We start from the raw sequence: 15859 nt of genomic DNA, 5'->3' as shown, positions 1-15859 counted from the left end.
CGCCCAAAGCATGGCGGCATGCCGCGGGGGGCGCTGTGTCGGTCGCCGGTTCCGCGGTTCCGGTGGACCTCCCGCAGGCATGCCTGCGGAGGGTCCGCTGATCCCGCGGCTCCACGTAAACCGTGGGACCAGCGGACCCTCCGCAGGCACGCCTGCGGGAGGTCCACCGGAGCCCTGCCTGCCGACCTCCCGGCGATCGGCAGAGCGCCCCCTGCAGCATGCCACCCCAAGCACATGCTTGGCATGCTGGGGCCTGGAGCCGCCCCTGCTTACCAGTGTATCTAGTGAATTTTCTCTCACCAATCCATGTTGAAGTCTTTGGGAGAGTTTCCTGGAGTTGGTTTCTTCTTGAGTGTTCTTTGTTTTTCTTATCTGTCTGTGGCCACTTACTTCTGGAGAGCTGTGTCTGAACAGGGTGACAGAGGGTGTATCTGAGGGAGGCTCACTTCAGAGTTTCTATACCCTTCTCCTTACTATTTTCATGAAATTATAGGAGAATATGCCTCTTTCAGGTTTGTTTAGATTCAGAGTTGGCTGCTTATCTTTTCATTGACTTCATACCTTTAGGATTGGCTTAGATGACACTCTTAAACTTCTGACAGTGCAGTCTGTTTAATGAATATACAACAGTCCTTTAATTGTCTTGTGGCAGGAAAGCATCAAGAAACTTTTCACAGCTGGTTTCTTTTTGTTCAGTCCATTGTCTGAGATAATGTTTCAATTTCATGAAAGTTTAACAGGAAATGAAAGTCTGTTTTCAAAAAGTCCAAATATTCCTGTTTTTTTATGTAAGAGTTTTTGGTTCTTAAGTCTTTTAAAATTAAATAACTTTGAGAAAGTCTTTAGCTTAAGTTGTTGATTCTAAATGACCGTTTTTGGAATGATTGATTTTCTTGTCTTCCTGAGTTGGTTGCAAGTTTCCTTGTGCACTGCCAGTAATTAATTTGTTATCCATTAATATAAACATTGTTTACATAAATGGCTTCTTACTCTAGTTTGCAAGGTCATTTGATTCCATCTTGGGACATAAAACATATTATCATTTACATAGTGTGACCAAGGTCCCAGGGGGGCCACGCTGAGGTTACTCAATTAGGGCAAATTGCAAAGAATGGTGCAGACAATCCCCAAAGCTTGGTGGTACTTAGATCCACCAAGTTAGCCACATAACAGCTTCTATAATATCTTACTGGTTACACAGAAGCCCAAACGCCAGCTCCTTTAACTTAAAAGCAACCTGGCCTTTGGGCTCTCTCCCAGACAGCCAAGTTCTACCAATCCCAAAGAATTGGACACATTACCTCCCAGGTTAATGAACTTTCCAGATCTTGCCCAAATACATGCTTACAGCCAATTATTATTAACTAAACTAAAATTTATTAATAAAGAAAAGAGAATGTTGGGTAAAAGATCATTATACATACAGACATGAGTACCGTTCTGAGATCAGTTTCATAGTAGAGATTGGGAGCTTTGGAGTTGCAAAGAGTTTATTCAGAGTTAGTCCATAGATTATAATCCATTGTTCATATCCAGGGTGATCCAGATGGGACTGGAGATCTCAGTCTTACGACTCAAGCTTCCCCTGAATAAAGCTCAAGGAGATCTGAGATAAAAAGGATTAGGACCCAAGAGTCCTTTATACAGTTCCAGGCCTTCTTTTGACAGCATGGAGTCCTCAGGTGACCAATAGGCAATCATCGAGACTTGGAAGTAGACCTATTTCTTAAGCATCACCGGTAATTAGATGTACGGATTAACATAAAGCAATTGCCTATCTTCCACCATTCACAGGTGCTCTGCTGTATACTTAAAAGAGAAATCGATACAGTGATACTACTATATTCACATTTCATTTAAATCTTAAGAACTCCTTTTGATCTCTCAATTCACAGAATACAACATAGAAAGGAACCGTTTGATTACATTGTTAACCTCTAACAAGATATAGGTAAACATAGAATACTACAATTACTATCTTCTTCCAATTCTTTAACAATACAAGTTTACATTTCAAAGCTGTAGTCTATCTAACATTGGCTTTGCTAGCTACTTGTAAGGAATAGCCCTAATTACCACTTACATACTTTCCTGATGTCTTTAAAGGTGGAATTTGGGTCATTTATCCTGATACTTGCTTAACCCTTTCTGGCCCAGCGTCACACATTGCAATGACATTAGGAGCTGTGTTAGGCACTTGGCATTTAGCTAACGTATTTGCAACTATCCATTTCACAAAGGTGTTTTTCATTTCAACATTTTAAGAAATAAACAAAAGTTTAAAACATCTTCAGCTACACATATTATTCTATAAGGTTTTTAAGAACATAAGTAGGTTTTCTTGCAAGAGGGCGGGGGTTCTTAGAGCTCACTCTACCTAGATTTATTGCTCTGATAATATACCCTACATTCCTTTTTACAGTTAGCCCTCTACTTAAAACATTGTTTTACGTGGTCTGTGCTCTTGAGGTATGATTGACGTTGGGAGAGAGAAACAAATCTTATTGAATTTCTTTGATTAGTTTTAACATTTTGCAACATAACTAGCTAAACATATGTATTCTTATATTTCTGAGCACCCTGGGTATAACATTCTTGTAGCTATATCTTAATATTCAGTAATGTGCAGACAAGTGTGTAACAACTTTAAAATTATTTTATAATTTATTATTATAATTTTTTTGCATCAATATCAAGGTATCTTCCTCCATCCCAAAACCATGCTTATGAAATCTTTATATCACACTACTTGTATTCTATCATAGATGTATTGAAAATGGCAGTGCCAACCAGGTTACAAAATCTGTTTTTTGTAGGGACCTTTTCTATAATTTTCAGGATGTGTGCTTCTGAGCACATAAGATTTCTTTATTGTTAGTATAATTCCTGTGGAAAAATACTTAGTGTGGCCTAGTGTATAGAGTAGCTGCCTGGTGCTCGGAGGGTATCTGGTTCTATACCTGACTCCGCTAGTGGTCTGAGTGATGTTTCATTAGTTCTAGAATGAGATTTTGTGGAGGTTATCACTATCTCATAAATTAGCCTAAAGGTAAATCTGTTTTCTTGCTATGTATATTTCTTTGCTAGATGAAAGCCCAAGAGGTAGAGCTAGCTTTAGAAGAAGTTGAAAAAGCTGGGGAGGAGCAAGCCAAATTTGGTGAGTAACTCTTCTGAATAAGCATTTTAAAAAAAAATAGCTATGCACAAAGTGACTTATTACATGGGGTCTATAACTAATAAAACATTAGGCTTAAATAACTATGGGTTGAATCCTGTCCACACTGAAACCAATGGCAAAATTTCCATTGATTTCAATGGGGACAGGATTTCACCCTGATATTGATAAATGGGAATGAAGATTGCTGCTGTTACTGTAGTTCTCATAAGACCAAAGCAGATTGTAAAGAACTTCAGAAAGATCTCACAAAACTAAGTGATTGGGCATCAAAATGGCAAATGAAATTTAATGTGGATAAATGTAAAGTAATGCACATTGGAAAAAATAACCTCAACTATACATACAATATGATGGGGGCTAATTTAGCTACAACGAGTCAGGAGATTTGGAGTGATCGTGGATAGTTCTCGGAGATGTCACGCGTTGCGAGGCGGTCAAAAGCAAACAGGGGTGTTAGGGATCATTAAAGGGGATAGCGATAAGCTGAGAATATATTTTGCCCGTGTTATATATCCATGGTAGCCAACTCCGAATCTGTGTACAGATGTGGTCTCCTAATCAAAGATGATTTGCCCTCGAAAGGTTACAGAAAGGGCAACTAAATGTTAGGGGTTTTGGAGGGGTTTCCATACGAGAAAGATTAAGGATAGGCCTCTTCAGCTTGGAAGGGGATAGGGGGGATATTGATGGGTCTATAATCATGGTGATGTGGAGGAAGAAGTGGTAAGCGAAGTTACTTTTGTGTTTTATTATGACCCAATAGGGTCCCTTTGATTATTGGCGCAGTTTTAAACAATTAAAGAGTTTTCTCGCTGCCGCTCATGTGGATCTTATCTGAGAGGTTGTTGAGGCTGGACTGACTGGTAGGACTGATATCTGGTGGCTATCCCGACTGGGATATTAGCAGGAATGGGGTAAGAATGGTGTCCCTAGCCTCTGTTTGTCAGAGGATGGAGATGGATGGCAGGAGAGAGATCACTTGATCATTGCCTGTTAGATTCACTCCCTCTGGGGCACCTGGCATTGGCCATTGTTGGTAGACAGATACTGGGCTAGATGGACCTTTGGTCTGACCCAGTACGGCCGTTCGTATGTTTTTATGTTCTTATGTCCTTTGCTTAGAGGTTTTGGATAACCCAGTATGTCCTATTTTTATTTCAACAGAAAATCAATTAAAAGCAAAGGTTATGAAACTAGAAAATGAATTAGAGGTATGTTTGTTTTTAAACTAAATTAGTTTCTAGAGCTCCAATGGTATTTATTCTCTGTGGACCTGGATACAGTTTTTAACATTATTTGAGTTTTGAGCATGGAGAAATAATCTGTCCTTTTTAAAACGTTTAAAAAATGGTGGTGGGTTTTGTGCTTGGATAAAGAACTCAAAAAACCTAGATAGGTGTTCATGTTAAGGACTGATCAAAAGCCTATAAAAGTCAGTTAGAAGGTACTGATTTTTTTTTTTAGGCTATTCAAGTAAATGAAAGACAGACATTGGAATATATTTTAAGCTGCAGGTTGCAACTTTATGAACTTTACACTGGGTAGAGGTGGTATGTGTCTCCACTTTATCTCACATACCAGGCACAGAACCATGTCCAGTGCATTGTGAAAGGGCTCCCAATATCTAACCCAGCATTTCTTAAGCTTCTTTGCACTGTGACCCTGTCTGACAACAAAATTACTACATGACCCCAGTGCCATGTCACTCTAAAATCAGGGCTGGTGTTAGAGGGTGGCAAGCAGGGCAATTCCCTGGGGACCCACAAAGCTAAGTAGCTTCGGGATCAGCCCCAGGTGGTGGGGCTCGGGCTTCAGCTTTCTGCCCTGGGCCCCAGAGAGTCTAATGCCAGTCCAGATGACCCCGTTAAAATGAACTCGCAACCCACAGTTTGAGAACTGCTGATCTAACCCAGGGGTGCCCAAACTTGGTTCGCAGCTTGTTCAGGGTAAGCCCCTGCTGGGCTGTGAGACACTTTGTTTACCTGAGCATCTGGAAGTACGGCTGCTCGCAGCTCCTAGTGGCCACGGTTTGCTGTTCCTGGCCAACGGGAGCTGCAGGAAGTGGCGCAGGCCAGCCCACCCTTTCCCACAGCTTCCATTGGCCGGGATTGGCAAACTGCGACCCCTGGGAGCTGCGAGCAACCGTACCTGCAGACTCTCAGGTAAACAAAGCGTCTCGCAGCCCACAAGGGGCTTACCCTGAACAAGCTGTTAACCAAGTTTGGGAATCCCTGATCTAAGCTATAATCCTGTAGACACTTCAGTCTACTTCCTGGATTCAGATCATGTCTGAGTTCTTTACTCGACGAGGGATAGAGAGTACCAAGGGGAAGCCTCTGTCTGAAAGATTTCAGGCCTTCTTTTCTGTGTAGAGGCACAAGCAAAGCTAGTAAAAATCACGGGTCTCATTTACCTCTGGGAGCTGGCTCTATTAGCCTTTATTCACACTAGACACTGACTGCAGATTGTGACAAATGACACTTTCTTATATTATCACTTAGTATCAAACTTCTAAATTCTATTATTTCTTACTTCAACTGTGCCTCTATGATCCTGTGAGGAAACAAAGCTCCCTATCTACCTTACAGGGAGGGGGGTAGGACAGCTGAAGAGACTTGTGTAGCACAGGAAAAAGTTTAAATTTTTAAGAAAGGGAAGTGTGAGAGCCAACCGGTTACCGATCCTCCTCCCAGCTGGCCAGTGGGATGCAACAAACCCAAAGGGGGAGAGGGGCCTGACTCCAACCTGTGCTTTCCTCCCTCCTATCGCTCTGGGAGTGGCAAATCCTCTCTTTAGGTCCAACGAGTAACATCCTCCCCTGACCTGCTTTGAGGGGTTGTGAGCTCGAGGAGGGGATATTTCAGGCAGAGGGTCTCCTCAGTGATTCCTTCTCTGGGGATACTGCATTCTCCTGACACACGCACACGCGCGCGCCCACACACTCTCTCTCTCTCTCTCTCAGATTTCTGGGTACAGATTCTCTAAGCTTTGGATCAGACCCTTAGGCCTCAGTGCAGGAAAGTGCCTTTGACATGCCTGAAGAAATTGGTTTCACAAATAAAAACTGTACCTACTGCTGAAAGAGATGTATTTGCCATGTATGGTTGTTAATTTCAGTATTAATTTGGAATATGCACCAAGTACATATCTGCAGAACATTGTGTATGTATGGAGATTTCTAGGGATATCTTTATTTTAATAACTCTGAAGATTTGTGCTCAAGTAATTTTTGTTGTTACTAAAACTTTACATGGAAACATCACCCATTATCTTGTATTTTTTTTAAACTGTTTGCAAACATTGTTACTTTCATGCAAATAAATCTGTCTCACTAGTTGTCCTACATTTTTAATTTGAAGAAAAAATGTACATTTGTTAGTTTTTAATGTTCTTCTAAGATGGCACAGCGAGCTGCTGGTGGTCGTGATACTCGTTTTTTGCGTGATGAGATCCGTCAGCTGGAAAAGCAATTGGAACAAAAAGACAGAGAATTAACAGATATTGAAAAGGAGCTAGAAAAAGAGAAGAAAGTTAATGAACAGGTAAGAAATATTTTATTCCTTTGCACAGCTTCTCTCTGAATTCATTACTCATGGGCTAATGTCCCCTACCTGGAATTCGGAAGGGGTCCAATGTTGTTGCTGGAATTTCCAGGTCTAAGCTCCATCCTTCAGCTCCGGCCACCAGATTCTTGCCTCAGTAAGTGGAACAATTTGCCAGTTCAGTGTCTCCTAACAATTTATTTAGAAATCTTTACTTTTAAGAGGGTGAATTATGCCCTGGCTGTTCTCAGCCAGCCAACCCTGGCAGTAATAGGATATGGGGCTCAAAGTCAAACCAGCATGTTGGGTACTCACCTTGCTCCGAGGAGATGTGACTCTAACACAGAAGAGCCCAATCAGGAGCATTTTAGGTGAGAGTCTAAGGACAAGGAGAAGGTACGCTGCCAGCTCAGAGGCTAAGTCCTTCAAGAGACCTGGACTGAAGGGGGAAAAATCATGAAAAGATAGAGTGCACCTCCCCCAGGTACAGAAGTGGGTCCTCAATCCCCTGGGGAAAGAAGCAGGCTCTTACTCAATTCCATTTTCTCCCACTATGAGTTGAAGGAAGTTCAACAATGCTCAGGGTAGGTCCTGCAAACTGCAGAGACTCCAGATGCAAAAAGGCAAAAGCAATTGTGTCCTTCCCAAGACAGAAATTCATATTTTTAATGAACAAGTGGGGTGAAAATCAGGGGTGGAACCTCTTCGCATTTGCCTTCCTCTGAGGGAGTAGTTGTGGGGCTTTTCCCATGCACAGAGGCTCTCACAGTGCTCTGTATCTTGTCACTGCTCCTCTCTCACCCTGCAGCATGTCTGGGCCTGCAGGGAAGCCTGTTCCTGTGCAGCCCTACCTCAGGCTGCACACTAATGAGAATGGTGGGTGTCTGGCTTTCAGCCCCAAGGACCATTGCAGTGCCAGGGAAAGCAGCACAGATTTCAGGCAGCTTTGGAATGGGAATTGTGCCTTCTGATCATCCACCATAAACCCTTCCTCTGCCTAGGAAAGGGGCTCAGACTCTGAGCGGCAGGTATAGGCCCACCTTTCTCTCCCCACCGCTTACCTGCTCCACAAGTTGGCTCCATATTAGGAGCACTTCAGGCAGTCAGTGACTAGGAGAGAGGCACAGGAGGATTGCATTCACCATGAACTGCACCTTCATGAGATTACAGAATTGTAAGTGAGAAATGCCCCCGGATGTTCAAAATTATCCTGATTTACTGAGTAAAGCCCTGATTGGTACAGAGTTGCTCCTACAATACTTACTTGAATGCTAGCCAGCATGGCGGAGTAGTCAGGCAGCTTTTCAGATATGTCTATGGAGCCTGTAGCAGCAAGCTTCCCAACCTGGGTCAACAGCCTTTAGTTTGGGCTACTATACTAAGAATAGGTGTCTAAGACAGCGCTTTATAGCTGTGGTTTGGTCTCTGAAGTCCGCTCTGCTCCCTAGGCTTCAGAGCCCAGGCTTCAATCCAAGCTGCAACATCTCTACAGCTATTTTTAGTGTAGTAGAGCGAGCCTGAGTCTGTCAACCCAGGCTGGGAGGCTCGCTACTGCGGGTTGTGTAGGCTTGCTCTGAGGCTCCTAGGACATCCAGCAAGCTATTTCCACATTCAATTTATGTGTACAGTACCCCTCCTTGGTTGTGTGGTCCCCATGCCAGGATGAATAGTGTATTACCTTCCCCTGGTAAACAGCCAGGGAAATAAGTACCACAAGTACATCACAGACAAACTAAACAAAATCTACAGGACTTCTTCAGGACTTAGTGGCTTTCAAAGAACTCATTAATATTAATAAAATATTTCCCTTTCAAGCATCATTAAATACATGTTTTCCCAATGATGCCTTCTTTGAAGATATCATAAAATCCAAATGAGGACGCCTGTTTAAACCAAATGTTAAACTAAAATGTTCATATAAAACATAGACATTTCATAAATTTGGGGAGCCTAAGGTTGGTGCAACAATAGCTGTGCTACTCAAAAACCAAGTCAGAAAGGGACTTCTTCCAAAACACCCCATAGACAAGGGGTTTTCAAACTGGGTGTTGTGACCCCTCATGGGGTCATGAGGTTATTATGTGGGAGTTGTGAGCTGTCAGTTCTGTGTGTGGTGGTGCTTATGCTGTCAGCCCTGCTGTTCGCACGGCTAACAGCCCAAGTCCCGTCATGCACAGGGTTGACAGCCCAGCTCCACCCCCTGCTCCACTTTGCCTCCAGCCCTGCCCTGCCTCCAAAGAAAGGATGCCAAGATAGATGTTCACTCAGGGCACCATTTTCTCCAAGGCTGGCCCTGGGATTGAGACAACATTAGAGGGCTTGATTATTCTGCAGCTGAAGAGCTGCATTAAACTGCAGACCAATCAGAACACTGAGACAGGCCAAATTTTTGTTATCATTTAACAGTCAGACACACAGGCACATATTTTCTCCTAAAATAGTGGCCACGTCTTCTGCTTAAAACTGCTAAAAAGTGAAAGTATCTTGAGTCTTACATTAAACGCTGGTTTACCAGCATTGTTACCTCTGGTATTGAAAAATCACAGTGCATCATGTGCTGTGAAGTTTTCATGAAACCATGCAAGCTGCAGCAACATCTTGAAACTAGACATCCTGAGCATAAAAATCAAAATGTGGATTTTTTTCAAATGCACTGAAGAGGCGACAAAGCCAGCCAGACTTAATGCAGATGGATATTTCCGACAGCAAACGTCCTCGGCTGTGGAGGCCTCTTATGTTGTGTCACTATGAATTGTCCATGCCAAGAAGCTGCATACAAGAGGTGAGAAGTTTGTTCTGTCAGTATGCAAAGATGTCTCAATTATGGTTGGCAATGATATTGCCAGAAAGCTTAATATGCTTTCTGTGTCGAATGATATTGTGAAGCACAGGATATGTGAGATGTCTGAAGATACCAAAGAACAAATTGTGCACAAAATTAAACATTCTGCTTGATGAATCAGATGTTCAGCCTCAGCTTGATGAAATTACTGATGTTACTAACTGCATGGAATTGATAGTGTTCGTACAATATGTTAATAATGGGGATGTTAAAGATGAATTCTTATTCTGTGAACAATTTGACATCAGCACAGGGCATTTTCAATAGGATGAATGCCTTTTTCGAAAGCAGTGGCAATAAGTGGAAAAATCTTTTTTTGGTATATGTACTGATGGTGCTCCAGCCATGGTGCGTGTGTGGTCTGGCTTTCAGCAGAAGGTAAAGTGCGTGTCACCTAATGTGATTGTCACTCGTGGAATCCATTGTCAAGTCCTAGCTGCAAAGACATTGCCAATGTGCTTTAATACTATGGTGGATGTTGTATGCTTTGAATAGTCGTCTTTTTCAAAAGCTCCGCAAAGAAATGCGTGGTGAATACAAAGTTTTGCTTTTCCACACTCAAGTTCGATGGTTTCCTAGGGGACGTACATTAAAGCGTGTTTTTATACTTCATGAAAAGATGGAGGAGTTTTTCCTGGAAAAAGAGAAACGAGCTGAACAAAATGTTCAGTGACAGGAAATGGCTTCTCTGCTTAGCATACCTAGTCAATATCTTTGATAGCCTTAATGACCCGCAATCTGTCACCTCAGGGAAAATGTTCAATGTTAATAGACCTGATTAATAAAATCAGAGCCTTCCAGATGAAGTTGAATCTGTGGTGCAGTAATTTGGACACAGACAGATATGGCATGTTTCTGACACTTTCCTCATTCAGCGAGGAGGAGGAAGTCAATATTAATAGTGCTCTCAAGTCAGCTATTAGTGAACATCTGAACATCTACTTTCCAGCTCTACCAGAAGCACTTCATTCCCTGGTGAAGAACCCTTTCAGTGTGATGGCTGAGAGGGAACAGATTATCGACATGATCAATGATGACAAAGTGAAGGCAAAATTCACGCAGCTGCCTCCAAACCAGTTCTGTTGTTCAGTTGCAAGTGAATACTCATTGGTGGCTGAAATGGCCCTGAGAGTTCTTCTGCCATTACCCACTATATATAAATGCGAGAGTGGATTCTGCAGTCTTCTCACAATAAAGATGAAATCCTGAAACCGATTCGATGTAAAGGACGATATCAGGTGTGCCTTTTCTAGCACAACGCCAAGAATAAAACTTCTTGTCTCAAATAAACAGCATCGTCCATGTCACTGATTTTCTTGATGCTTATGATGATGCTTATGCTTATGGTGATTAATTGCTGTCAAGTATTAAAATGAAACTCTACTTAACAGTAACTTAAAAATAACTTTTCTGCTTCTAACATTAATTCAATAAAAATGGGTTTTAGTCTTAATATAAAAACAGTGAGAAAAAGTACATTCATTTAAACAATAGGGTTATACATTTAGAATTTAAGATAGTGTTTGTTTTTAATTTAAGGGGGGGGTTGCACTTAGAGGCTTGCTGTGTGAAAGGGGTCTCCAATACAAAAAGTTGGCGAACCAGTCCGTAAACCATAACACTGATGACACGATGCACATCAATTTCAAAGCCCTCAGCTATCACCTTTCAGACCAAAGGTTTTTCATATACTTTGCAAGGAAAACCTACTCTATGGCAAATGAATGGCTCATGGACTTGGGATATGATTTTTGCTTGGAGTGAGACATCTTGGACTCTGTCTTGGTCAAGCCCTTGATATAATTTGTAACAAGCAATAGGTTTTAATTTGGTGATCAAAAGGAAGCCATGTTACATCCACGAATTGCCATCATTTATCCTAAACAGCTATCTGATGAATGCAAACTTACAGGTGAGGAGCTAGTGCGGGGAAACAGAGAAATTATCAGATGAGATTGCAAAGATACCTCAACACTCACTCTCAAAGCCAGCATAGCAATCTGTTGCTTGCTACCAGCCCAAAGGGCATCCAGAAAGGGGCTATTACCATGGAAGAGGGAAAAATATGGATCAGAAGTTCCAAGGAAACTGTGATGGGATCCACAGGGTGCAGCATCAGACTGTGGGACCACTGTGCCCCCTTAACTCTCCAGCCTGGGTTGTCTCTCACAATGCTTTCCTAGTGACAAGCAGCAAACCCCTCCAGGCACTGTTATCACTCAGCATAACTGCATGTGGAGCCCCACATCCAGCTAGATTGTGTGAATGCTCCCAGAGCCACTCATGAATCACACAGAGGAAGATACCAGCCAAATCCCCCCAGCTTCCAACTTTGTACCTCAGGAATATACTGTCTTGCACAGCTGAAGGCCTTTTATTGAGCAAGGTAAGTTTATTAATTGGGTCACCATTTCATCAATGGAAAGTAGATATACACCAGCCTTTGTGACCTGAGCAGATTTACCAAACAGTAAAACAAGTTTATTGATTGATTATAAAAGATAGATTTTTAAGTGATTACAGGTGACAGACAAAAAATCAGAGTGGTTACCAAAATAAAATAAAATATATAAGCATGCAGTCTAAACCTTAACTCTTATCACACTAGAAAGTATTTAGATGAAGCAATGTTCTCACCCCACTGGATCTTACAATCCTTAATATACAGATTTATCTCTTAAACCTGGGGCAGTCTGGTCTGTTGAAGTCTTCAGTTTTCTGAGCATTCTTGTTGCTTGCAGTGTAGGTAGCGGGAGGAGAAAAGGAAAAGCATGGGGCCACTGTGTTCAGTTTTATACCCTTAGTCCATGTGCTTGGAGAACACAAGTCCAGGCATGTCTGTTTGGCATTGCTGAGTCACCAGGCAAGATTGAACAATTCCCCTGTATGGCCTTGTTCAAGTGAGTCATTGAATTTTACCCCTTGCAGGGCAATGGCTGTTGATGGTTGTTTGACACCTGTGTGGGTGTTGGTTAGCTCCCTGGTCCTTGTCTCTGGGGATCTAATATCTGGATGATTCCAGCCTAGCTTGCTGGGGATATCACAGTGTAGGCAGGAAACTGCGTGTCCTGGAAAAAAACGAGTCTCCAACCAAGAGAGGTGACAGCTGAGAAGCCAAGAGCCTAGAGTGGGTGCCCTCGAGCAACCAAGGGGGGGGAGAATAGAGATGCATTTTTCCTGAACTGTGACAGAAAGTGCAAATAACATGTGGAAAGCCAACCCAATTTTCAGTCTAGATCCTTGCATATTTACTATGGAAGCAAGCATACAAGATTTCCAAAATCTAATTGCATACATCCTTTTAGTTCATTTTGACAGCTCTGTCAGGGTGTATCCTAAAAAATACATCCTATACCTGGCCATAGGAATTCGTACCAGTTGTCCATCAAGTCCCCAATACTGTCTATGGTGCAACCAGTACCAGCCACATCAGTAGAAGGTGCAAGAAACTATATAATGGGCAATTATGATACTTTCAGAAGTTTCCCCCTTCTTGCCATTAGGGGTTTGCTTATGTTTGAGGCATGAGTGTTTATATGACTTCCAAAACTAGGGGTACAAAAGGTCAAAGCTTCTCCATGGCAATGGAAATAATGTCCTGGGTAGAGAAGAATCTGCTACCTTTCCAGAGAGTTCACCTAAAAGATACAGAAAAGAAGAAAATGGAGAGTTTTGATGGTCCTCCTAGTGCTCTAGCTCTAGTGGCCCAGAAGAAACTTTAGACATGCCAGATAGCCAACGACCCCACATTATACCTGCAGAAAACACCAGAGCTCTTGAAGCAGGGATTCCTTCTTTAAGATTGGGAATATCTGCATTTAACAGCCTGGGTATCAGAAGAGAAATGTAGTTCAGCATGGATTTTCCATTAACTTCTAATACAGTTTGGTATCCAGACAGAACTCAACCAGAATAATTAATTGATCTGGTCAAATTTATGTTTCTGGTGCGAGGGGAAACAGAAAGCTCTTTGGGGTAGTGTTTGCACTGTGCCCGGCACAATGCCACCCTTACCACTAGATGTTATTGTGATGCAAATAATAATCCCAAGGTTCTGGTGATTTTAGCTATATTAGAGTTTCTCCAGGAGGTTTGGTTGGAGTTCTAGTTGTAAAAGAGGATACCAGCCATACTAGCATTTTGTAAACTCCATCTTATCAGGTGCCAAGTTTAATCATAGTGACAAATGAGACATGCCTTCCCTGGTCTTTATCATCACCATTGCCTCTGAAAGGCAACTTTTGGAATTAGTTCCCATATCCATACAAGACCTTTGTAAAGGAAAAGGTTATTTTTATAACTCCAGAAACCTTTCTGTTCAAGGTAAGTTCCTCTCTCCACGATTCCTGGGAAATAGTTCTTCCATCACTTTGTTTAAACCCTGGAAGCTTGTGGAACAAATGGCCATTCCTAGAGCTCTAAAGATATAGCTCCAGCATATGGAGTACATATGCCAATTGTAGCTGGTTCATCTTATTCTATCCAAAATGCCAAGGGCTAGAGGTTGCTGCAGACAAGATGTAAAAATCCTGGATCAATTGTTAGGCATATGGGAAACTATTCATAAAGTCCCTAAAGGCACTCAGGGAAAAGTGTATGAGCCTCATCTCAGGAAGATTTACAAAATAAGTTTTCTTTCCTCTGCAGCCTTTGGTAGGAAGATGCTACTACTTTGGTTCCCATGCAGCTCCTTAGTTTATAAAGCTCTTGCTTTGTATTGGGGGACCTTTCTTTCCTGCATATTATTCTACTATAATAATTAAACTGCTTCTCCTTTCCCTCCTTATTACTGGGATTCCCTGCTTGCTACTTCCCATGAGTAATAAATGAGGAGAGAAGCTGTGCAACAGAATGAGAAATTTCTTACCTGATAATTTTCTTTCTATTAGCAGCTTCTCTCTGAATTTCATCCAATTTAATAGTCTGGTAATTCACCAGAATATAATTGAAATTTTTCTCTAAAGGAAGAATTAGTCATATATTGTCTTAAGGGTATAGTTGCCTTCATGCTGCTAATTGTTTGCTGGAATGTTTCTGTGACGATGCAAGAACTCTTCTGGTGGCCTGAGCTGAAGGGTGAAGCTTAGACCTCAAGTTTCCCACAACAACATTGGACCACCTGTGAATTCCACAGGTGGAGGGCATTAGTCCAGGAGTAATTAATTTGGAGAGAAGCTGGTAATAGAGGAAAATGATCAGGTAAGAAATTTCTCAATCCAACATCTCTAAAACTATCATAAGATTCTAATGCATACTTTACTAGAAAAGCATTCTGAGAATGGTCTTTGAAGTGAAATGTGTTGATGATATAGGACCACAGCACATATTTTTTTTTGTTTGTATGTATGAAGTTTTATTTTTTGTAATAGATGGTGATAACAAATGAACTGGAGTAGAATTATTTGCATTATGTCTTGGTTTGCTGATTGTCATACCCTTTTATATTGTTATCTTAATAAAGCTTTATTTTTGAGTCCACATGAAGTAGGGGAACATGAATGGTGTGGAGTTTGAGAACTCCTGAGTTCTAATAGTAGTTTTGTCACTGATTCACTTTGTGACCTTTAATCTGTGTTTTTCTTTCTCTGTATGTAAAATTGGATAATGATATCACCTATCTTACAGGGCTGCTGTGATGGTTAAAGTAATTATGGTGCTTTAAAATTGTAAAAGCACTATATAAATGATACATTTAATTGTAGAAAATTGAAATGAGTTTTAGATGGCCTTTAGTCCTTATGTATGTAGTTGAGTGGTTTGTGCCAGCACCACTTACTCTCCTGAGGAATTCTAAACTAAAGACCAAATGAAGTACCTCCCATTATCTTCTCCAGTATGTATCCAAGGGTAGAACTTGGCTCTGAGATTCCATAACATATGACAGTTAAGCGATTTAAAATATATATAATATCACTATTCCTGTCATTTTAGCTTGCTCTTCGAAATGAGGATGCAGAAAATGAAAACAGCAAGTTAAGAAGAGAGGTTAGTAGAAAAGTGTTATTCATATAATACCTATCCAATTAATTTATTTCATATATGTTTTTCTTGAATTTTTGACGTGACAGTCTAATTTTATTTTGGCACATTTATCAGGTACTGGAACTAGGGGAACGTTAAGTTCTAAGTAACCAGATTTTAAGAATCACCTTTAAAAGAAGTACATATTTGGTGAAACGTGACTCTTTGAGGGTAGGAATTGCATCTGTGTTCGAATTTGCATAGCCCATAACACAATGGGGTCGTTATTTTGACTGAGCTTCTGAGCTCGACTGTAATAAAAATATGAAATAATAA

The 15859-nt window shown here is 41.3% G+C and overlaps 1 protein-coding gene across 1 annotated transcript in view; it reads left to right on the top strand.

The window, feature by feature from the left end:
- The window catches only part of CEP290 (centrosomal protein 290), a 94820-nt gene that overhangs the window by 1883 nt on the left and 77078 nt on the right, over positions 1-15859 (top strand). Inside the window, exons 3-6 of the mRNA XM_075063469.1 lie at positions 3088-3157; positions 4343-4389; positions 6577-6720; positions 15494-15547. Of these exons, the coding sequence (XP_074919570.1) occupies positions 3088-3157; positions 4343-4389; positions 6577-6720; positions 15494-15547 (315 nt within the window). The remainder of the gene's footprint in view (positions 1-3087; positions 3158-4342; positions 4390-6576; positions 6721-15493; positions 15548-15859) is intronic.

This window comes from Chelonoidis abingdonii, chromosome 1, assembly GCF_003597395.2.
Source record: "Chelonoidis abingdonii isolate Lonesome George chromosome 1, CheloAbing_2.0, whole genome shotgun sequence".
Lineage (NCBI taxonomy): Eukaryota > Metazoa > Chordata > Testudines > Testudinidae > Chelonoidis > Chelonoidis abingdonii.
The sequence above is the reverse complement of the archived record's forward strand: the minus strand, read 5'-3'. Positions and strand labels throughout refer to the sequence as shown.